Source organism: Thalassophryne amazonica, chromosome 21, assembly GCF_902500255.1.
Source record: "Thalassophryne amazonica chromosome 21, fThaAma1.1, whole genome shotgun sequence".
Taxonomy (NCBI): domain Eukaryota; kingdom Metazoa; phylum Chordata; class Actinopteri; order Batrachoidiformes; family Batrachoididae; genus Thalassophryne; species Thalassophryne amazonica.
Window position 1 is genome coordinate 5,155,492 of NC_047123.1, and position 24,964 is coordinate 5,180,455.

The following is a 24,964-nucleotide window of genomic DNA, read 5'->3' on the forward strand; positions in this document are numbered from 1 at the left end:
AGTGCATATAATGCATGCAGATTACAAAAAGGCAGAAAACCTCTTGTTTGTGCAGGTGAAGGAACATCAAGAAACCACCTGTAGTTTTTCATTGGATAATTTTGGCGAGGAACAAAAGAATAACCCAAATAAAAGGCAGACATTCTTCACTTTCTTCCACCAACTTTGAAATAATACATAGCAACTCTTGTTTTTATGGCATTAAATTTACTGGCAAACTTCAGTTTATTACCATAAAACCTAAAATTCCAATAATTATGAGACAGTGAATGCAGCATCAGTGTTGCAGTCATATTTTTCAAAAGAATAACTCAGTTTAGGATTTTATATGTTCACAGCAAATGCTTTATCACTGTACATTTGTTTGCATATAACTAATTATTACTTTAGTATATTTTGAAATGAATTACCATTTAATCCTGAAGCGATTCACAAATGATCAAAAATATCACATTTAAATGCACATTTATGTCTCTCTTTCTTATAAGACTGACATAAATCTAATGTTTTGCAATGATATAGTTTTAATTATACATTAATTATTCTGTTATTCCTTTAGCAATGTGTAATCAATGGAAGCAAACCCATTATAATTAAAATACATGAACAGAGGAAAGAAGGGGGGCAGAGGAACACCACCCCCCCCAACATTTTTCCTCATCTGTTATGTATATGTGTAAATTAACATGCATGTTCTCCCCACTTAAAATGTACTTGGGATGACAGGCTGAGATAGAAATGGTGATCTGCTGTAGCGCCCCCTAATGGGAGCAGCAAAAAGAAGAAGAAGATAATGAGTTTTGTAATTTTGCACTGATTCGTGTTTAATTTGTTTGGCATTTAATTATGGTATGCGCAACTTGTTCATGTTAAAACACTTTGAATATATGATTTTTATATTAAAGTAATAAATAAAGTCATTATAGTGCCTTATAATGTATATATATTTAGAAAAAAAAGACTTCCTTCTAATTTTGATACCCTAGCACAAAATAATCATGCTGCCAAAAATTAATACAATAAATAAATAAATCCGTGTGTGTCAAGTAAAAACCTTGAAGAAACTGGAATGTATTTCTTCCACCCCCCCCCCCCATTAACAATTTGCTTTATATATATATATATATATATATATATATATATATATATATATATATATATATACACACACACACAGTTTTGTTTTGTATGAAATGTCACTTTTTGGTGGAGAAGGCCACGGTCGCCCCCCACATATTTTATAGATGGTTCCTCCGCCTCAGGTGGAAGGGTGTTTGTTTGCTGTAAATTGGAACACGTCACTAAAGCGATTCGGTGCCGTTCGGATGTGATCAGTCAGGTGTCCGCGGACAGCCGCAGTGCTCTGCGCTCCACACCGCAATGAAGGTCGGGACTCTCTGGAACGCTTCCCCACACTGACAGGTGACAATCAGGGATTCGAACCGATCGAGCATCCCCCGCAGCAGGATTAAAAAAAAAAAAAAAAAGAAATCCACCTTTTCAATCGTTGCTGAAGAGGACAGGAGCTGCACCGATGGAGAAGAAGGCTGCGAATTTGGAGAAATCCCACCTGGTCCACGAGAAGAGCGCAAAAATGTATTCTCTGAAACTGCAAAGGTGGGACATGTCTCCATTTCGGCATAATTCACACGAGGATGAATGAAGGTGAAGTTGAAGGAAAGTGAGTGTTTTTTTGTTTTTTAACTGAGGTGCGCGTGCAGCAGGCTGCGCGTTTCCAGGTGAATGAACGGGTTCATTTCCACGCTTGGCTCGTTTGGGGACAGAAGCCAGTGACAAATGGCCCCGGGGCCAGTTCACTGAGCAGTGCTAAAAACCCATCATCTGTCATTAAGGAGGCTCCACTTCCACGCCCCCACGCAAAAAAGATAAAGAAATAAAAAAATAAAATAAACAGAAATAAATGTTTGCGCACGACTCCTTCAGTCGCTTCACAATTTTATTCGATAAATTGCAGCTGTATTCCCAAGGTTGAGGAAACCCACAACAAATTAGAACCTATTTAAATTTTTATGATGCCAAAATATTTTTAAAAAGCTGGCTTCATTTGTGCAAAAATACTTTGAATGGATGCTCCTCAATCACAAAATATAACAATCCCGCATGATCTAAAATAAATAAAATACATTTCTTAACTGATGAATGAAACTTAACTCCACACTGAAATCATCTCCTAATTTGTCTGAAGATAACCGGCTGTAAAAGTGATCATTTGTCTTACGTTAAAGGGCGGATACGCTCAATCCATTATTGTTTTTATTATATATATATATATATTTCTTATATTTTATACATATAAAAGGTCTGATTTAAAAAAAAAAGATTGAATGCCCTAAAAATAAAATATGTACTGTTCAAAATTTATAATAATTATGAGGTAATATATTATTGTCACAAATCAACGTGCATCAGTTTGAAAAGGCGTCTTTCATTGGAAAAAATAAAATCAGTATTTCTGCAAAAATAAGAAAAACACTTTTGATTTGGCCAAATCATCTTATAGATGTAAATGACAAATGTTAAAAAATATGCTTCGCTTTAATCAAATTTAAAATTGTAGAGCACTTAAAATAAGTAAAGATTAAGGTGATTACAAAAATCAGCGCGGATTCCAAATAATCGCAAAGAGGATTTTTTTTTTGCACAATTATGCTTGAATAATAATAATATACATTTGTTTTGACTAACAATTATTCAGTAAGTGTTAAATCAAATCAACAGCTACAAAATATAAATGTTTAAACAAAAAAATGCAACCCTGTACAGTCACGCCTATATAGGAAATAAATTGGTATTCTGATTTTATCGAACTTTCAGCTCTTAATGCGGCAAAATGTGAAAACAAAATGTTTCTTAATATTCACATTTTTATCCAACTCCATCACAGATCTTTTTTTAATCACTGTTAAATAACTGATTTTAAAGCGCTCATTAACGCTAATCAAACGGATCGATTACTCAAGCTGTCAGTTTGTCACTATTCGAACCAATAAAATAAAAATCTGTCAAATCTTTCGCAAAAACTGAGTTGTTTTACGCGTGCATGTGACAGATGTGCACGTGCACACTCAGGATTTCACGCACCATTTGCACCTTTCATGACCGTGTGCGCGTTTGTCCACGCGTGCGTGTTGTGTGCCATCTTTGCAGTGCAGCTCTTTGTTCATGTTTAAGACACCGGGACGCGCATCTAATCCGGATTTCAAACCACATTCTGCACAATATGATAAAGTGAATTAAGGCATCACGGGGGCGTGGCCTAGGTTTGTCGAGAGAGGGGCGATGCAGTCAGCTGACTGAGTTAATGATCTTTTTAAATAGATTATTTTAAGATAAATGGGGGTTTAATATAATATTTTGTGTAGTTTTTATTTATTTTGGTTTCTGTTTGAAACAAAAATTAACAACAAAAAACTTTTCATTTGATTGAAAAAAATTGACCTGTATTACCAAAGTGTTATTTTCTTTAAGGTAATTTCAACCCAAATAAATACAAAATTCCAGTATACTCAGCAAAAATGCAAAAGTGATACTGTTTTCTAATATTCTTTGACAATCATAAGGGTTAGTAGATTCAAATATTACAAATCAGGTGGTCACAGATTCATTAAAGGTGTACGGCCACTGAACTTTAAGATTTAAGCCATAAAAAGAATTTTATTTGGAGCAACTGAAGTCCCTTCAGCTGCTCTCTTGCCCACACCCCTCCGTTTGGCACCAATATAATTTTAATTATTATCCTTTAAAAAGAAGGATCATATGACTGACAACATGATCAAAATTTGCGTTGTCTGGAAAAAATAATTATTTCCACTGGGGGAGAAATTTCCAACAAACAGACGGCCTTGAACTACATCTGGTAGTGATAGATACGGTCTATGATAGCAATGATAGTGATGTCATAAATCATATGGCGGTTCCCCCAACTTGCGTGAGGGATGCTGGGAAGTGCACAGTGACAGCCAATCAGAGTAGAGAGCCACGGTGACATCAGATGGCTGCTTGCTCAAACAAAAATAATCCAACATGGAAGAAAATGCTCGGAAAATGGCTTATTTCTGTATAAATCTAATATGTTTCTCATATATTTTGTAAAGGTTAATGAGAAATAAACACTTCTAAAGGGCTCCAAATGGCTTTCCCTCATCCCCTTCATAGTGCGCTACCCTCCGATGGACGGGAGCTCCAGAATTACTCCCACAGATAGCGGAAACAATAATCTTACTTTGCCATAGATGATATATATATACTGGACAAACCCTGCGTGATGTCACCCATAGGTCTTCTCCTGAGACCAGAAACAGCCAATATGAAGCTCACATCTGGGCATCGTCATGTTGGCAGCGGTGGCGGTGCTGACTCTGGCTACATCACGATGAACCCATAAATGAATAGAAATGTGGAACGTCACTGTCAGTCCAGTTCCCTTACCCTCTTTTTTTCTGCAGTCATCCCTTTGTAATATGTACAGAATATTACAACATTATATTGTGGAAAGTCGCATCTCTGGAAAACATGTCTTGAAGGCAGCATATTGCTCTAAAATCTCAATGTACTTTTCTGCACTAATGCTGCCTTCACAGAAGTGTAAATAACTTCTGCCAAACCTCACACATCCTCATACCATGACAGACCCTGCCTTTGGACTTGTTGCTGGTAACAGTCTGGAAGGTCAATTCAATTTATTTATGTAGAGCTAAGTCATAACATAAGTCACCCCAAGGTGGTTCCCAAAGGTCTAACCTTACAAAAACCTCAGAGAAGAGACACAGGCCACAGTGGTAAGGAAAAGTCCCTCTGGCAGATGGGACTTTTTGTCTTTGGTCCAGAGAACATGGCATCCAGCTCTCCAAAATGATCTGGTATACCTGATTTGTCTTACCAAAACACACATTTCCATTGCATGATGGCCCAACCCAGATACCTTTGAACCCAGAGAAGTCAATGCCACTTCTGGATAAGGTTAACATGAGGCATCTTTTTTGCACAGTAAAGTTTTAAGTGGCGTTCATGAATGTAACTCCGTATTGTAGTGACTGACAAAGATTTCATAAGTAATCCCTTGCCCACGTGGTTATATCAGCTATTGATGAATGGCCATTCTTGATGCAGTGCGGTCAGGGAATGGACATCACAGGTGTTCATGCTTGCACCTTTACCCTTGAAGCACTTAAATTCCCCCAGACTCCTTGAATTGTTTAATATTATGCACTTTAGAGGGAGGAAAAAAATACAAATCAATTCCAGTCTTTCTCTGAGGAACACTGTTTTTAAACACTTCAGTAATTTTCTCACACATCTTTTGTCAAACTAGATGTCTTCTGCCCGTCTTTGCTTCTCAAAGACACAGCCTTCTGTGGATGCTGCTTCATTTTTATGAATCTTTTATTGAAAGGGTTTTTTTTTTTACGTTTTCCTTTATATGCAGTTTCAGTGGACTGTCTGTCTGTGAAGGACAAGAAGAGTCCACACAGCATAATTAGAGTCTTCTCCAAGGTTACTGCAGTCCAGTTAAATTTCATTATTCCCTCTGTGATCAGGCTGTTGAATGCTAACAGTAGTAATTAGGTTTGCGGCTCCTTGCTTCATGCCTCGATCTGCTGCCACTCACATATTGATTTTTTTTTTAATGGTATTTATTGTTATTATTAATATTACTCTGCAGAGGTGGGACAAAGTCACTGTCGAGTCATTCTCAAGTCATCAATCTGCAAGTCCCGAGTCAAGTCTCACGTCAGCTTGCAAACAATTGGTGGTCATTATAACTTGGGACTCGTGACTTGATGGTGGCTTCATCCCACCTGTGAAGTCTGTCAAACTGAATTGCCCATATTTGGTAAAATAATGTCTGAATCTAAACACTCTGGTGAAACAAAACCACCTCGACTGCTGCAGTGAACATACGACTTATCTCCAGAAACAGTTGAATGTGTTTTTAGTTACAGGTGACACAGAATCAGAGATGATGATCTCGTCACTTATGAATTATTCACGACTGTGTCATTACGGTTTGGCCTCGCTGTCGCGTGGCTTCTTCAGTGGTGAATGTGAGAATTCTGGCGGCGTGTGAAGGCGACGTAAACGCCTCCGGGGGTTAACATGAGTCTGTCACTGATGCAAAGTCCAGAAAGCTGTTCTGATGGTGAGGGAAGCTCGTCCACATCATCCTGAGTGGAATGCTGACGGCGTTAACGCCCAACACAGAATTTAATCATTTCTATTTCAGGCCAGACTGATTTTAATCACGATTTCTTTAGAATGGACATAATCCCACTAAACAAACCAACTAACTCACATCTCAGAACAGCATTCAGTCAGATGTTGTTTACACCATCGTGGAACTACATGCAGTTTATTATTTACTGATGAAGCCATGAGTGGTGATGCAAAATGCACAATTTCTCCCATCACAGCCACAGAAGGCGATTACTCCAGGTGTTGGGTGTCTTGGTGGCTTCCCTCCAGAGTTCCCTTCTTGCACAGTCACTTAGTTTTTGAGAACTGCCTCCTCCAGACAGATTCACCACAGAGTACCATACTGATGATATGTTTTAAAGATTGAAGTACATGAAGTCTAATGACATGCTCAGTGACTTGGAAATGTTCATGTATCCATCCCCCTGACTCTACTGAGTGACCCTCTCTTTTAATGAGAAGCTGACAAAAATGCCAAAAAAAGTGACACAAAAATTAAAATGAGATGTTACCGATTGTCTGTTGGGCATCAGCCATGTGTTTCCAAACCGGCACCCCTCTAGATCAGCCCCTGGAGACCAGATGTTAACGAACTTCTATTTCAGTGGTACCTTCTGTCGACATCAGCCTCAACATCTAATAATTTCCCCAAAACAAGGCTGACCTCTGCAGCAGATCCCACTGAAACCAGACACTGTCATCATCATCATCAACATTTTGTTCACTTTTACAGAAAATCTCACCTTTTTTTTTTTTAAAGGGTGACCTTTTCCTCCCTGCGGGCGTGTCATTGTGTCTTTTATGAAAAGCTGTTCTGATGCAGCAGCTCGTGATGCCTGATGGTGATTATTGTTCGTCTGAGGGACCTTATATAATTTCACAGACACTAAATATTCACTCAGACCTCTTGTGCTGATGCCGCGTCAGCAATCAGCCGCTGTGAACCTGATACGGATGAAGATATCCAGCGGATGATCAGATATGTGACACTTCATCCTGCTAAGGGATCGGGTCGTGTCAGGTCAGCAAGACGAGTGCTGCAGAAATCTTCAAACCACGTTTTACTTCGAGCTGTAAATACTCATTTGTTAATTTTAGGAGGTGACCTGAAGTGTATTTTTGGCCCAGTGTTAGAGTGTTCTAATCCCAGATCTTCCTCTTTATCAGTTGTGTTTAAGGGTGATTCTTAGACTACGGGCACTTATTATGTCCTTTGATCATATTGTATGAAAAACAGAAAAAAAGGGAAATTTCACACTTTTATAGTTATCTTTACAATGAAAGTGTGTTAAGAAATTTGTTCTAGTAGTCTATGATGACTTTTTCACCTTTCTTCAGCATCATTATATGCAAATATTGCCGTTTTGTGCTTGTCCCATACCCAGACTTTTGATCTTCAGTGTCATACAACTGTTGTGATTTTTTAACAAAATTTAGTTGTCCCACACTATTGCTGTAATTTCCACCACAACACTGTAATGTCCCTAAACAGTTTGTATGAAAGATTGTTTGGGTAGTTTCTATGGCGATAAACAGTGACATCAGAGCACATGTATATAGCACCAAATCACAACAGTTGCCCCAAGGCACTTTATATTGTAAGGCAATGGTGTGGTGGAAATTACATTTACAAGGCCAATAGTGCCCGTAGTTAAAGAATCACCCACATTATGTTTTGAATATTTTACTGATATTTTATTCAGAGATATTTTAAAACATTAGAAAAACATTTCTTTACCATTCATTTTTATCACTGAAAATCAAAAGTCTGGGTGTGGGACAAGCACAAAACGCCAATATTTGCATATAATGATGCTGAAAAAAGGTGAAAAAGTCATCATAGACTACTAGAACAAATTTCTTAACACACTTTCATTGTAAAGATAACTATAAAAGTGTGAAATTTCCTCTTTTTTCTGTTTTTCATACAATATGATCAAAGGACATAATAAGTGCCCGTAGTCTAAGAATCACCCATAAGTATTCACAGCCTTTGCCATAAAGCTAAAAATTGAGCTCAGGTGCCTCATGTTTCCACTGATTGTCCTCAAGATGTTTCTACAGCTTAATTAGAGTCCACCTGGGGTAAATTCAGTTGATTGGACAGGATTTGGAAAGACACACACCTGTCTACATATAAGGTCCCACAGTTGACAGTCAGAGCACAAACCAAGCATGAAGTCAAAGGAATTGTCTGTAGACCTCCGAGACAGGATTGTCTGCAGGCACAAATCTGGGAAAGGAAACAAACATTTCTGCTGCTTTGAATAAGCACAGTGGCCTCCATCGTCCTTAAATGAAAGAAGTTCAGATCCACAAGGACTCTTCCTAGAGCTGGCCGCCCGTCTCAACTGAGCGATCTGGGGAGAAGGGCCTTAGTCAGGGAGGTGACAAAGAACCTGATGGTCACTCTGTCAGAGCTCCAGCATTCCTCTGTGGAGAGAGGACAACCATCTCTAGAGCAATCCACCAATCAGGCCTGTATGGTAGAGTGACCAGATGGAAGCTACTCATTAGTAAAAGGCACATGGCAGCCCACCTGGAGTTTGACAAAAGGCACCTGAAGGACTTTCAGACCAGGAGAAACAAAACTCTCTAGTCTGATGACACAAAGATTGAACTCTTTGGTGTGAATGCCAGGTGTCATGTTTGGAGGAAGCCAGGCACCATCCCTACAGTGAAGCATGGTGGTGGCAGCATCATGCTGTGGGGATGTTTTTCAGCAGCAGGAACTGGGAGACTAGTCAGGATTGAGGGAAAGATGAATGCAGCAATGTACAGAGACATCCTGGATGAAAACCTGCTCCAGAGTGCTCTTGACCTCAGATTGGGGCGATGGTGCACCAAGCTTGTGGCATCATATTCAAGAAGACTTGAGGCTGAAATTGCTGTCAAAAGTGCATCAACAAAGTATTGAGCAAAGGATGTGAAAACTTATGTGCATGTGATTTCTTATTTTATTTTTAATAAATTTGCAAAAATTTAAAAAATAACCTTTTTTCATGGTGTCATTATGGGGTGTTGTGAGTAGAATTTTGATGGAAAAAATAATTGAATCCATTCTGGAATGAGGCTGTAACATAGTAAAATATGAATACTGTGAATACTTTCCAGATGCACTGTGTATCTGGAGTTGTGTCAGAAACCCGTGGCAGATCAACATATGGTCCACACTGGATCTTCCAGAACAGCGAAAAGATACTCTTTTATTACTGTATTCGTCCGTCGCATTTTATCACAAATTAAAAAAAAAAAAAAAAGATAAATAACTCATCTGTCTGTGCCCATTTTTGTCCTTTTATCATTCATTAAATGTGTTTCTTGTAATTTAATTTAATTTCGGTGGGCACTTAACCAATTTTCTTCAAAAAAGGAGGTGTTTAATGTTAAGTCCTGATACAGGCACAGATTTGTTCATGATTTTGTGTTTGCAGTGACTCTGCATTTTATACAAAGACTCTCCATCCTGTTCTGTGGTGCGCGTGCGGCTGAAGGTGTGTGTGTGTGTGTGTGTGTTTCACCTCCTGCCTCATGCATCATGTGCTCATGTCGCCTGCGTGGCTTTGGGAGTGTTTGCTCTCATGCCCCAGTGGTGTCATCGAACAACTGCTCCTGCTCCACTGCTCCTTTCAGCTCAGACATCCTCTGAGTGTGTGTGTGTGTGTGTGTGTGTGTGTGTCTCAAGTGAGCCGAAATTAGTTTTATTCTACCTCATTAGCTACATCATGGCTCCTCCCCTCACTCCATGTGGAGCAAACACAAAACTGTGTGTGTGTGTGTGTGTGTGTGTGTGTGTGTCCCGGTTTGAACATTTCATGTGGTTGCTGTGTTAAACCTCACATTTGATACTGTGAAGTGATTCAAACAGTAACAGCAGTAACACAGCGAGAACAGCCCTCAGGGGGCGCTGGAGAACTCATTTTTTTTAAGTCTGTAAAACAAGAAGTCACTCGAACTTAAATATTTGAAGTCTGAATTACATAAATTAAAACTACCGATTAAACTAACTCGTATTTTGAGTCACTTCAACTTGCAGCATTCAAGTTAATAGAAGTTAAAATAATGTGTTGGATTTAGTGTCATCTAGTGGTGAGGCTGCAGATTGCATCATGCTGCCGCACGCTTTCACAGGGATTCGTGCTCCTTCCCCTTCTCTTATGATAAGTGTGTGTGTGTGTGTGTACACACACACACACACACACACACACACACACACACACACACACACACACACACACACACACACACACACACACACACACACACACACACACACACACACACACACACACACATATATGTACGAGGTCTATTAGAAAAGTATCCAACCTTATTTAAAAAAAAAAAAAAAAACACACACACATATGGATTTGAATCACGTGTGCTTGCGTGAGCCAACCTTGAACCTTCATGCGCATGCGTGATTTTTTTTCACGCCTGTCGGTTGTGTCATACGCCTGTGAGCAGGCTTTGAGTGAGGAGTGGTCCACCCCCCTCGGCGGATTTTCATTGTCAGGGAAATGGCTGAGAGACTGCTGCTTTGCTTTATCAAATTTTTTTTAGAAACTGTGAGGCACATCCATGTGGACACCATTCGAGAAATTCAGATGGTTTTTGGTGAAAATTTTATGGGCTTCAAAGACATTAAGGGATGTTACTGTCGCTTTAAGGACGCCCTCAGCAGCTGTGGGGTGCGCCGCGCTCCAGCTGCCGTCGACAGGCTGAACGACCATTTCATTTCTAAACGGATCACTCTGTGGATCCGTGATCATCGTGTGCACTTTCTCTGGTTATCACAAGAGCTGGACATCACCCATTTTCCTGCAGATTTCACTTTTAACAAGAGATTTTGTCGTGGAAAGCCGAGCGGAGGCTTCGCGCGTCATGATAGATTTGCTGCTGGACTGACACAAAACCACCTCCGTTTTGGTCTCACAGGACGGCTTTGAGATGGCGTTCAGACAGCTGTCGGTGGTTTTTCAGTCGAGTGATTATCCAAGAAATTGTGGATGTGCCTGGACATGCCAGAACATGTTCTGTGACGCTTCATCACGGCGTTGCTTTGCGCGTCGCGGCACCGCGCGGAATTCCTCCACACGTCTGTCTCAATTTGCCGAAAAAGTGCTGATGTCCACATCTTTTCACAATTCCTGTGCTAGTCCAGATGACGTCCCGGATAAAACACAGCGTCCAGTTTGGAAATGAACGGCACATTCCACTGTTACGAGGAGTTTTTGTCATAGAAAGGAGCAGACGCTTCGCGCGTCACGACGGCAAGCGAGACAAAGAACAACTCCGTTTCAGAGTGCCAGAAGGACAAGCTGAGACATGTCCACCTCTCTGATACTCACTCAACTGGTAAGCACTGAAAGGCATGTCCCAGCTTGTCCTTCTGGCACTCTGAAACGGAGTTGTTCTTTGTCTCGCTTGCCGTCGTGACGCGCGAAGCGTCTGCTCCTTTCTATGACAAAAACTCCTCGTAACAGTGGAATGTGCCGTTCATTTCCTCGGTGCCGCGACGCACAAAGCAACGCCATGATGAAGCGTCACAGAACATGTTCTGGCATGTCCAGGCACATCCACAATTTCTTGGATAATCACTCGACTGAAAAACCACCAACAGCTGTCTGAACACCATCTCAAAGCCGTCCTGTGAGACCAAAACGGAGGTGGTTTTGTGTCGGTCCAGCAGCGAATCCATCATGATGCGTGAAGCCTCAGCTCGGCTTTCCACGACAAAATCTCTTGTTAAAAGTGAAATCTGCAGGAAAATGGGTGATGTCCAGCTTTTGTGATAACCAGAGAAAGTGCACACAATGGTCATGGATCCACAGAGTGATCCGTTTAGAAATGAAATGGTCGTTCAGCCTGTCGACGGCAGTTGGAGCGCGGCGCACCCCACAGCTGCTGTGGGCCGTCCTTAAAGTGACAGTAACATCCCTTAATGTCTTTGAAGCCCATAAAATTTTCACCAAAAACCACCTGAATTTCTCGACTGGTGTCCACATGGATGTGCCTCACAGTTTCTAAAAAAAAATTTGATCAAGCAAAGCAGCAGTCTCTCAGCCATTTCCCTGACAATGAAAATCCGCCGAAGGGGGTGGACCACTCCTCACTCAAAGCCTGCTCACAGGCGAATGACGCAAATGACAGGCGTGAAAAAAATCATGCATGCGCATGAAGGTTCAAGGTTGGCTCACGCAAGCACACGTGATTCAAATCCATATGGTTTTAAAAAAAAAAATAAGGTCGGATACTTTTCTAATAGACCTCGTATGTATGTATGTATGTATATGCTCTTCCATCTACAAAAACGAGCGTTCAAAAAACGCTTGTTCGCCTGCATTAATCTGACTTTTCCACAGCCACTTTGTTGCAAAAAAAAAAAAAAAAAAACGATTGATGAACCAATTTTCTACTTCCAGAACCACATGCTGCTGTTCTCTGTGCCGTTGTCCCAGAGATGTGTATAACATAGATGTTTGTTTTGTTTAAGGATTCCAGACTATGAACCATCTCAGTAAACCATAGAAAGAAAAGAGAATAAACCCAAAGAACTCTTTAATTAAGCGTCAGCTTTTGTCAGGTATTTTGATCTGAAGGAAGTGAATCTAATTGAAAGAGATGTGAGCTCAGCAAAGTGGTTAAATGTGCTTGTACAGGTTGTTCCTAAAACAGAATTCTCAATTCTTTTTATCACAGGTGCACGTCATCAGTCTTTCAGTGTTCACTTCCTGTGTTGCTCTTATTTTGACATCCCCTTTTGGTGTTTGTTTCTGTGACTTACTTCCTGTGTGCATTTGTTGAAATTTCACTTATGAGCAAGATAACTTCAGCTGTAGCATCCCGATTGTTCCCAAACTGGGGATATGCATAACACACAGTGACTCCAAGAAGACTAGAGAGTTTGTGGCCATAAGATCAAAGGTCACTGGAACATACATTGTAAACATCTTGCAGGTGCAATAACTTCTTTTTTTAGTGACTGACTGTCACCACACTTGGCATATGTGTTTGGTACACTGACCCCCAGAAGCCCACTGACTTTGGGATCCAAAGGTCAAAGACCAAAATCACTGAACTGTACTTTGTAAAATCCTTCATGTCAGTCATGGTAAGCACATTGTTTGCCCGAGGTGATGTGGGTTCGTGCAGACTGTCCACTTGTTTATGTTAAAGTAGCTGATCACACAAAACACTTCATCAATAACTCACACTGGTAAAGTTTTGAATCAGTGAAGAGCTGATTGTATTTCGAGCCACATGTGGATTAAGGATGAGCTGTTAATAAAAATATGTACAAACAGCTCATGCAGAAGTCCAGGTTATTTGCATCATGTGGGTGAAACACCGCCCCCTACCTTCACTTCAGCTTTTAACAGAGAACTTCATTGTTAGTCATCCGAAGCGCACGCACGCACACACACGCACACACGGTGCTCCCATGCAAGGAAACACATTTAACAATATCATGAGTAATATGTTGATAGTTATCATAAAATGCAGGAAGCGTTAATAACCTCAATGTGCAATTTTCAGGATCATAAAAACATGTTACTGAAGAGTTTTACTGCAGGATGCATTAATTTTTCAGCAGTTTATCAAAAAATGGACTTCTGACACACCACTGTCAAAACTGAGCAGAGCTGAGAGAGAGAGAGAGAGAGAATGTGAGGCATCACTGTAAAGAACTCTGAGTATTTGAATAAGGTTAGAAAAGTACTACATGAATGCAGTACATTTAAACTAACTAAAACACAAACGAAAGAAGGTGGGACAGACAAAGGGACGGATCTGTGGATTCTGGAATGTCAAAAGGAAAAGACATAAGTCCTCAAGAGGCCCGAGGTCTGTTGGTGCCGCTGCTTATCCCCGGATTCTGTAGCGTGAAGTGAATGAGACTTTACACGAGTCCCCCTGGACGGGACACGAGTCCCCTTGGACGGGACGCCAGTCTGACACGGGTTACTTCACCCAACAAGACCACAACCCATTTACAGCTGGGTGGACAGAAACAAGGTAGATGATGTCTTGTCCAAGGACACCGACAGCAAGCATGACTGGGAATCAAACCCAGTCCTGCATATTGGTAGGCCAACCTGTTATCCCACTGAGCTACCTGCTCTATGAACAGGAAAACACAAGCAAACAAACAAATAAACAAAATTAGTGCTTGGGTAAAGTGTGGTTTTGGTAAGGAAACAGTTTAAGTTAGGGTTAGGTTTAAGCCTTACAGTCAAGGTTAGAGTTTGGGTTAGGATTAAGGTTAGTTTGGGATTAAGGTGATGATTAAGGTTAGTGTTTGGGTAAAGAGTCACAGTATATTTAAAGTTAGGTTAGGATTAATGTGGTTGGGTGAGGATATGGTTAAGCTCATGTTCGTTTAGATTTAAGGTGATGGTTAAGCTTCAAGTTTGGGTGAAGGTTATGGTTAAGGATAGGTTAGGCTAACCATACCAACCCCTGGAGCAAGCACACAGGTGACAGTGGTAAATAAAAACTCCCTCTGATGATAATGAGGAAGAAACCTCAAGCAGACCAGACTCAAAGGGGTGACCCACTGCTTGGGCCATTCTAACAGTTACAAAGTCTTTACCAATCTGAAGTAACAGGAAACAGAAAAGCCAGAATAGCATCAAAGCTGTCCTCATAGAAGACTGCATTCCAAAAGCAGACTGCAGTGGCACAAACACTGCCACCCTCAGTAAGGTGGTCCACAGGCCACTGCCTCAGTTTCAGCCGGGACATCTCGTAGTCAGTCCAGCGCCCTGGGCGTCTCCTCAGTACCTCAAGCCAAGAGAAAAAGAGCAGAATCAGTCGGCTGGAAATAACTCCACCTGTACTAAGGTCTGAGTCTACCAGCAGCAAATCAACAGGGAAGCAGAGAGAATACTGTTAGCCGCTAGAACTGAGCTTCACTAACAGACCCACAATTTAGATGAAGTGAGACTGAGACCTGTTCCATTGCTAATATAATGAATTCAAAAGGACAGGAAGCATAGTTTCATACTATGTCAGTATGCTAGCCATATGAAAGGGAAGTGCGTCTTTCGTCTGGACTTGAAAGTCTCCACAGAATCTGACTGTTTTTTGATGCAGGGGCAAGATAAGAGAAAGCTCTGTGACCTGCAGACTTTTTATTCACTCTAGGGACACAAAGTAGTCCTGCACCCTGAGATTGCAAAGTCCGGGCTGGTACGTAGGGTTTAAGTAGGTCAACTAGGTACGGAGGTGCCAGTCTATGAATAATTTTATAGGTTTATAACAGAACCTTAAAATCTGATCTCACAGGGACAGGAAGCCAGTGAAGAGACACCAAAATGGGTGTAATGTGGTAGAACTTTCTGCTTCATGTCAAAAGTCTGGCAGCAGCATTTTGAACCAGTTGGGGAGCCCTAATGCTGGACTGCAGTACGGTTAAGAATATGTGTACAGTGATAGTTAAGGTTTGGGTTTGCGTAAAGGTTAAGGTTAAGCTTAGGTTCAGTTCTAGGTGATGGTTAAGGTTAGGGTTTGGGTAAAGGTTGAGGTTATGACACCACAGCAGGATCATTAAAGCCACTCCCTCGCGTCACACAAGCATTCGCCAATTCAAAGCCTCAGTGTTGACAGTGATGTGGGGAAGGGGGGCGATTTAGAGTGGGCACTCGGTCAGATATAGACTTGAGATGTGGACGGTTGTAGATATTCTGCCAGTCATCAGACTGCAGTGTTTGTGCCAGTGAGCAGGTTTTGTCGTACAGAATATTTACAGTGGTGACTGTTGGGTAACTGGGTTCTGGGAATGACTGCAGTGTTCCACATCTGGAAAAGTATCCAGTCGCACGTTAGAGCACTGTGTTTACTCTTACATGAGTGTGTGTGTGATGGCATCTGGTGTGTGAATGTGACCCTGGATGAACCCGTCACCCAGCCGGCCCGCTGCTCACGATCCCCGACAGGCTGCAACAACCAGATGGTGACATTACGAGCTGATGACTTTTGAGTCCAGTCTCCTCTAGAAGCACGGGGCCAACTGCTTCACCTACAGTACAGAGAGAACTGCACGTGCACACAGTCCCCTCAGTCTATTGACCCTTCCCTGTTCGAAAGTACATTTTCTTCCACTAAATCTAGAAAATTATCTTAATCTGGACTAAGAGACACCTGTAGACACTGAACAATAATGTTTGACCCTGATCGAGAGGTGGATTATGACCTTCAATCCTGTTTGCCAAATTTTGATCCTGTTTGCTGATTGCTTCTGATTACAGACTACAGGTAGGATCAGGTTGAAAGGAATCAGGATCAAAGCTGAAGGATCAATGATCAAAGACAGGGTCCACTCCATGATCCAGATCTGCACCAAAATTAAACAGACCCAAAGTCCACCTGTCAACTACCTTTTCTTGAGGCTCCTTGGTGTCCGTTTGATATATCCTGCTGCCTTCAAACAAACCATAAGTTCTATGATGGCAATAAGGAGCCGACCCTGTTAGCATGTCAGACCACCGAGAACCTCTCTGCGTGAAACATCACCGTGTGTTCTATCACTGTCCATTAACACATACCTTCTGTGTCCCCGTAGCTCCTTCCCAGACCCCAAAGAGCAGTATTCCAGCTTCCCTTTTAAGAATGGAGGCGTGTCTGGAGCCATCGAGCTGAAACGACCCGTCGGAGTCCACTGCCACCACAGCAAAGCCTCAAGGTGCGAGGAGAACGTCGACAAGCTCCTGGCCAAGAAGAAGCTCTGCATTGCTGCAGCCATCTGCCTCATTTTCATGATTGGTGAAGTCATAGGTAGGAGCAGATGGCACAGACTGAAGAGGAAAACATACGGATAAACATCACAACAGTCACAACAGGATGTGCAGGTTAAAACAATCGATACAATCAATCACAGTCTGGAACAGACCTTCAGAGTCAGAGGTTCACCTCTGCCGAGGAGGTCATGCATTTGCTGCTGTTTGATAGTTTGTTAATATTTGAATATCCCCATTTTCACTTTAAACGTCTGTTTGTCGGTTTGTCACTTGGTTAGAAAGTTCACAAGGACATGATTTCAATTAAATTTGGTGGAGAGGAAGACCACAGGTCCAGGAAGAAATTATCAAATTTAGGTGCCAAACCAAAACAAGGGGTGAATGTGACTGTTGATTTGACTGTTGATTTGTAATCTGGATTCCTTTAATCCTGACCTGATTTTTTGGTGTTAATCTTTGATCTAGATTCCTTTAACCCTGATCCTACTTTATGGCTTTAATGTTTGATCCTGATGCCTTATATCATATAATCAGGATTGTTCATTTGTTCAGTGATCAGGATCAACGGTCAGGATGTGCCCCTTGATCCTGATTCCTTTGATCCAAACAGACAACAAAACAAACAAACAAACAAACAAACCCCAGTACAGAATAATGACATCACTGGAAAGGTTTAAAAAAAAAAACAAAGATCAGAGATTGAGATCACAGATGAGTGATCCGGATCAAAGCTCAGGTATCAGGACATAATATCAGGATCAAAGTTGAGTGGTCAGAATCCAAGGATCAAAGCTCAGTGATAAGGATTTAAGAATGTTACATGCGATCAAGAGAATAACCACCTCACTGAAAATGAAAGACATCAGAGGGCTGCAAACCTGAAGCACTCTGCACACTGTTTGATAGTTACCAATCAATCACAAACACTTTACTGATCAATATAAACTTTAGATCATCTCTCTAGTTCTATTGGTTGTGGATATAGCAGAAAATTTTGTTGACATTGAGTTCTGTCCGATCCTCTCCACAGGTTAATGATCTCGAGTGATAATATCCGCTCCCTCTGTAGTTTGAGTTTCACGCGAGCGTCTCGGTCATAAAACACGTCTCAGGCTGGATTAGAACCATTTGGATGTTTATTCCTCACAGCTGTTTTCTGAACTCTGTCAGGGGGCTACCTGGCCCACAGCCTGGCCATCATGACGGATGCTGCCCACCTCCTGACAGACTTTGGCAGTATGATGGTGAGCCTGTTCTCCCTGTGGATCTCCTCCAGACCTCCCACTAAGACCATGAACTTTGGGTGGCACAGATCAGGTCAGGAAGCTTCTGAGTGGATGGATGTTTGGAAGGATGAATGGGTTCTAATTTCTGTGTGTGAGTTTATATATTCATCCTAAAACCTTGGGCCAGACCCCTGAAAGTGGGCGTGTCACTACCACCCAGGCTGGCAAAACAAACGACCCATAATTTATTAGCTAAAGTTCCTTGTTTAAGCTTCTTAAGTGTCATGAGGAGGTCAAATACTGGTGTAACGTCACTGGGGTCAAAGGTCAAAACTTTGCTTTGACCCAAACACAGCACTCAGCATTTCTATAGTACTTTTCTGTCTGAAGCAGATTCTCAAAGTGCTTCAGAGCATTCACTCATTCATGCCCACACTGATGTTAAGGTGCTGCCACACAAAGCAGCCAACTGCACCCCGGGACCAGCGTGGGGTTTAACGAGCCCTTCATGATTTTCTGGTCTGACAGGGATTCGAACTGAGAATCCTCTGGCCCCAAATCCACTACTTTAACCTCTTTGCCAAAGGTCAATCATCAGAGTCACTGGTCAAAACTTTGATCTGCACCAAGCTTGGTACACATATGCAGATGGGTACAAACTGTCAAAGGTTAATCAGTAGGGTCAAGGTCAAAGTCAAGATGGGTTGTGGTCCCGCTTTGGCCAGTTTCCACCAAACATTATATGTGGATGAAGGTTGACCTTTGACATCGGCGTCAAATCAAAGGATTAGAATTTCAACCTGATCTGGACCAAATTTGGCAGATAGGCTAAAGATGGTGGATTCTGGGATGTCCTAGGCACAGTTAGCCAAAGGAAGGTCATTTTAGCAAAAGTTAAGGTCACTGAGTTCAAGATCAAGTGACAATTTTTTCAATTTCAATTTATTTTCATTTATATAGTGCCAAATCACAACAGAGGTGCCTCAAAGTGCTTCACACAGGTAAGGTCTAACCTTACCTGTGTGACAGATTTCACAGTTTACCAGGAAATCTTGACCTCATCTTTATTGAGGCCATTCACATCTTCATGCCAGCAGGTACTGTTGCTGAGTGTCAAAGCATCTGAATAAAGAAGTAAAACCAAAATGGAGCAATTTAGGGATCAGCATCTCATACAGGAACATCAACATACAAATATGAATGACCGGGATTTAATCCTGTGACCCATCGGGTGGTGAATGACCTGTGGCTCGTTTGTTGACCTCGGTGCTCTCCTCTCTGACGACAGTTTGCTGTCGGTCTCCTGTTCCTTCACAGAGATCCTCGGGGCGTTCATCTCCGTCATGTCCATCTGGATCGTCACGGGCGTTCTGGTCTATTTAGCCATCGAGAGGATTATATGCAACGATTACGAGATCAATGGTCACGTGATGTTAGTCACCTCTGGCTGCGCCGTCATCGTCAACATCATGTGAGTCAACGCCCACATTCCTCAAAGGCACTTTACAGCTTCAAAGCAACAATACAATGAAATGTCACAAAGTAGGGTGACGTCACGGTGACACATCAGGAACGGGAACTTATTCAATGAACGTACGTGTCTTCGTGCAGCATGGCCTACATCCTTCATCACTCCACCACATTCCACGGCCACGGCAGCGGTTACCAACAGATTGACGAGGACGGTCAGAGTCCTGTCATTCAGGGGCACGCCCACACACTCCTTGGCGCCTACGGCAACACCAGCATCCGTGCAGCATTTATCCACGTGGTCGGCGACTTGCTGCAGAGTGTCGGCGTCATGGTGGCAGCAATCATCATCTACTTTCGGGTCAGAGAAAAATCACATTTGTGTCAAAGAGACTCCGCCCTTTAATGAGAATATGATCCACATGTCAACCTCCAATAATTAGATACATAATCTGTAACTTTTCTTATTAAATTTCAACTGCAACCCCACATCAGAAGGAAATGGAAGAATATGGAAAAATGACATAGAATTGCAGTGATTCTTACATTTACTTTGACTTCAGTTTCATTGCAGACAGTATGAAGTCAGGATATTTCATGTTTAATGTGGTCAGCTTCATTGCATTTGTCAATAGCTCTTTGGAAATATTATTGTACCTGCATTCATGGTAAATGTCCACCAGGTGGAGCTATTGCTCCATTTCAAGAACCTTGAGCACAGGCTGCTGTAGGACACAATGATAAACCTGTTACTTATAGTACTAGACACAGTACATCCATTCTTGCATGTTAGACCTTCAACACATTTCAAAAAAGTTAGTATTTACCACTTTGTAATGTTGCCATTCTGATGTTATTTTGTCCCATTCTTCCAGCAAACATATCTTAAGGTATGCAACAGTACGGGGTCGTCATTGCTGCATTTTTCATTTCAAAACTCTCCACTCATTCTCGATTGGGGGCAGGTCAGGACTGCAGGCAGGCCAGTACAGTTTCTGCACCCTCAGACTGCAGCGCTGCCTTTGCAATGTGCGCAGAATGTGGTTTTGCATTGTTTTTTTGAAAAATGCATAGACGTCCCTGGAAAAGATGTCAAAATCTAAAATCTCAATGTGCTACATTACAAAATAAATAAAAACAACCAAAGCCACAGTAACAACGTACACATGCTTCCATTATATTAACAATAAAATCATTACTTTTACAGCCAGTTTTCTATTGACAAATATTTGAGCATTTCCAAGTCACTGAATATGTCTTGGATATGGATGAAAGGGTTATGTTACACTCTCATCCCTTCAGTGACAAATAAAAACAGGTTGATGTTTTCTGTGTTCCGTAAATATTTCTTTTGTCTCTTTCCAGCCTGATTATAAAGTGGCCGACCCCATTTGTACATTCTTGTTCTCGGCTTTTGTCCTCTGCACCACCATCACCATCATCAGAGACGTGTTCAGGATACTCATGGAAGGTACAAAACTCACATGCCACGTGACATTGTTTACCGTCTGTATGTTTGAAGCCTCCTAACTGGCTAGCAAACATCAGTGGGAGCTTTAGGTCAACAGTGTGTTGTTGCCAAGCAACAGGCCATGTGGATTCCAGCTAGGCTTCAAACCTATGGATGGAGGGCTGATGAGGGCGATAACACCTAGACTTGACTTTAACATGTTGGTTTTGACTTTAAATTTAATGTGCAGTTTAAAATTTCACATGCCCTCATGCAATGGCTCCCCACCTTGGAAAAGGAACCATCCCCAGTTCGAGAACTGGGTGAACTCCATACCTGATATTCTGTTCCTTTGTTTTATAGGGTCTCCAAAAGGAATCGAGTTTAACTCTGTGAAGGAGGTGCTGCTGTCTGTGAAGGCTGTAAAGTCCATGCACAGTCTGCACCTCTGGGCTCTGACTCTGGGGCAGGCGCTCATCTCCGTTCACCTCACTATCGGTAACGTTGTTGGGTATTTTCTCCTCCAAACATTCTTAAAACCTTTAACAAGACAAACAGAGTCAAGAAACACCAGTGAGACAGAAAGTCAAATTTAGCTCGCGAGGAGTGCAGACAGTCCGTACACGTAGTACCACTGAGAGCACTGAGGACTGCTGCGCATGCTCACTCTTTTTATTAGGAGAAAACCCTACCCACATTGTGAAACTTGTCCTAAAGGTGGGGGGGACATATCGCAAGACAAGTTTCTTCCCGTAAAACAAAACATCTTATGTCACGTATACTAATGATTGCAGCTGCGTGGAGAAACTTTTAATCTTATAATTGGAGGTCAGCACATCCTGTTCTTGCAGGCTCGTCTGTTGTACTTATCTGTTCTTCATCTGCTTGGAATGTTCCTGTACTGCACAGCACAAGGTCATAAATTTACAACAGTCAAAAACAACCTCCAACTCTTCACTCCCAGTTCAGACTGACCCCAGCATGCCTCACTCCCAGTCGTTAGTGGCTACAAAAACAAAGTTGTGCTATCAGTGTAATAATAACAAGTACATTTTCAGGGTTACGTTAAGACAGGTGCAAAACAGCACAACATTTTTAACATTCAGAAAAAGACAAAGGTACAAATGTTTAACAGTGATAAACATATATACAATATACAAAATCTTTAACAAACGTAACATCCCGAGCCACAACACAACAAAATGTTGGTTTCTTAGAATGCAAAAGATAGAGAATGTCACCCTTCTTTTTCTGGGTCAGGCTCAAAATGTCTCAATCGCCCCTCGAATGTGGGGTATTGCAGTTACATGTTTAAAATTTATTTGTTTTTTTAATTTCCAAAGCCAAGGTCAGGTGGTCATCAAGGCCACAGATATTTGTTTTTTTAATATACCAGTTTACCACCTTTAGGATTTAGCTCCGGTCAGTTTGTTGCCTGCAGATGTCGTATCTGGATCTTCAAAAACTGACACAAAATACAGCAAAAAGAATAAAACCAAAATACCTGACAGTGGCCTGAACCCTCAACCCAAATAGTTGTCCTTTGGTTGACCTTGCTGGGGCAATTCCAAATTCCAACTACTACATAATGTATGTGCATCAAGTCTGGTCCAAATCCAGTGGAAAATATCCTTTGACCTTGACTCAGTGACCTTTAACTTTGCCAAAATGAAGCTTGTATCGGCAATTCCAGGGTTGACCTTCATCCACATTCCAAGTTGAGTAGAAACTGGCCACAGGACATGGAAAGACTAGACCAAGAAACAGACAGATATGACTTTGACCCCACTGATTGACCATTGACTGACCATGCCCGAGTGATTCAAGAACCCACCTAAATATGTGTGCCAAATACGGCACAAATGTTCCTTTCAGCAGTGGACTGAGTCCGTTTTCACTTCAGTCTTAGGATTTAAGAACTGCGGGTGCAGTTGTACCATGTTGTGCAGGAGAACAGACTGACTTCCTGTTTTGTCTTGGTGCAGAGGAGGAAACCGACCCCCAGTCGGTGCTGCAGGAGGCCACCGAACTCCTCTACAACAAGTTTGGCTTCTACAGCGTCACTATCCAGGTGGAGCACTTCTCTGAAGACATGAGACACTGCTCCCACTGCCAGGACCCCAGCGACTGAGCCCCGAGCTCCGGACCAAGTCCCGGCTGCAAACCCCATGGCCTGGAAACATCGGTCAGTCACGAGGAGAACAAAATCATCCATGTGGTCACGTGCACACACTGGGTTTGGGAGAACGCTGTGGTGTCGGCGCCAAATTTGATAATCTGATGTCACTTTTTAAAAAGCCCTTTATATACTTAAAAAAATACAAACATAGTATTTGATTCTATGATGACTTTAGACTGAGTTGCTTAGATGTTTTTGGCAGCAGTTGTGGGAAAACATGTCTGTCAATTTTTTTAGTTGGCAAGTGAGATTTTACTTAAATGTAACCTCGGAGAACTTGTCGTGAATAAAATATCAAACCTACGATCTTCCAAATGAGTCAAAATCAGTCCAAAATCACACATTTCTGACATTGGTAGATGCCTTCATTTGTCTGAATTTTGGGCTTCAAGTAGGAAATGCAGCAGGAGGACCGTAGGAGACCATTCAGATGAGATGTGTCTGCAGAGACACTCTGAACTTACACCAGGTTACAGCTGTAAGGATTTTTTGCTGTCAAAGTTCAATCCAGTCTCACTTTTTTTGTTTTTTTTCATGATACCAATAAATGTGTTACATTTTCATGTCTTGGTCAACCTTCAATCACTATTTTCAACCCTAAACATACCTTCCCCATTGCGCCCCCTCACATTTTATGATACCATCACAAAATATTTTCATGACACCACCACGAACATGCACTCACATTCGTGACAGTATCACAAACTAATACATTGAATCAATTTTCTTGACACCATCACAAACTTGGCGTGAGATCGGGTTGATAAGTTCTAACAATTACAAGCAATGTTTCATTAAATTAAAAAAAAAAAAATAATCATTTAATAGTGATCTGCGTTTGACTTAATGAAACAGAAATCACTTTGGCTTCGATGCTAACTTGGCCCAAATATATTGTGAAAATTTCAAAATGATCCACCGCTGTATTTTTGCCAACGTGTGGGGCTGGACTGGACGGTGACGAGATGACGCCACAGAATCTCAAACTACTCTAATAACATTTGTAGTTTGACATTTTTTCCTAAAGGAAAAAAAAAACAACAACATTCTGATTAATACAATTCACTGGGTAGGTTCACTAGGTTTGACAACAAATGAAAGTCATTAGTTAACTAGTCAGGTACTAGCATGTTGTAGTTGACTATTACAACTAGTTGTCCCATCCCTAATGTTGACGCAGGTTCCATGTAGGTCATGGGCCTCTGGAAACTCTGATATTTTGGCTGTTGTCCTTGTTGGTCCACCTCCTCCTTTGAATACCCAATCCATGCAAGGACTGCTGGGTAATAGACTGCCAAAAAAATCTGTATGACAACAGGGGGCAGCAGGATTCAGAGTGACCACCAAAGAGGTTAATAATGAGTACCTCTTTTAATCAAAAAAATTAAAATGGATTGAAAGATCTATTTCTGGAAAGTGAGTGATAACTTTCAGATTTGCATTTGTGGTATTTTTAATACTGCATATACATTTCTTTAAAAAAAAAAAAACTAAATATCAAAGAGATCGTTTCAGTGTATTTACAGTCCTGGTCAGAATTACGGGTACCACCATATTTCACTTACCAATTTAGTGAAATCCAACATCCAGACAAAATGTGTGCATGACAGTTATTGGCTGGTGGTGGCGGGTGTACTTTGAGGAGCTAATAAATGAAGAAAATGAGAGGGAGAGAAGGGTGGAT

The 24,964-nt window shown here is 41.5% G+C and overlaps 1 protein-coding gene across 1 annotated transcript; it reads left to right on the forward strand.

Annotated features, from left to right (window-relative positions):
• Positions 1-1,376: 1,376 nt before the first annotated feature.
• Positions 1,377-23,245, forward strand: slc30a2 (solute carrier family 30 member 2). Its single transcript, XM_034162077.1, has 8 exons — positions 1,377-1,617; positions 16,781-16,992; positions 18,126-18,272; positions 19,499-19,652; positions 19,793-20,012; positions 21,017-21,122; positions 21,465-21,599; positions 23,087-23,245. Exons 1-8 carry the CDS (start codon positions 1,535-1,537, stop codon positions 23,230-23,232), a joined length of 1,203 nt encoding a protein of 400 aa, XP_034017968.1. The 5' UTR covers positions 1,377-1,534; the 3' UTR covers positions 23,233-23,245.
• Positions 23,246-24,964: the final 1,719 nt, after the last annotated feature.

Bases quoted from the DNA above. Each gene is read 5' to 3' on its own strand.
- slc30a2 (XM_034162077.1), top strand. From the start codon at position 1,535: ATGGAGAAGAAGGCTGCGAATTTGGAGAAATCCCACCTGGTCCACGAG. The intron at 1,618-16,780 runs GTGGGACATGTC...GTGTCCCCGTAG, and splicing joins TATTCTCTGAAACTGCAAAG to CTCCTTCCCAGACCCCAAAG. The intron at 20,013-21,016 runs GTCAGAGAAAAA...GTCTCTTTCCAG, and splicing joins CAATCATCATCTACTTTCGG to CCTGATTATAAAGTGGCCGA.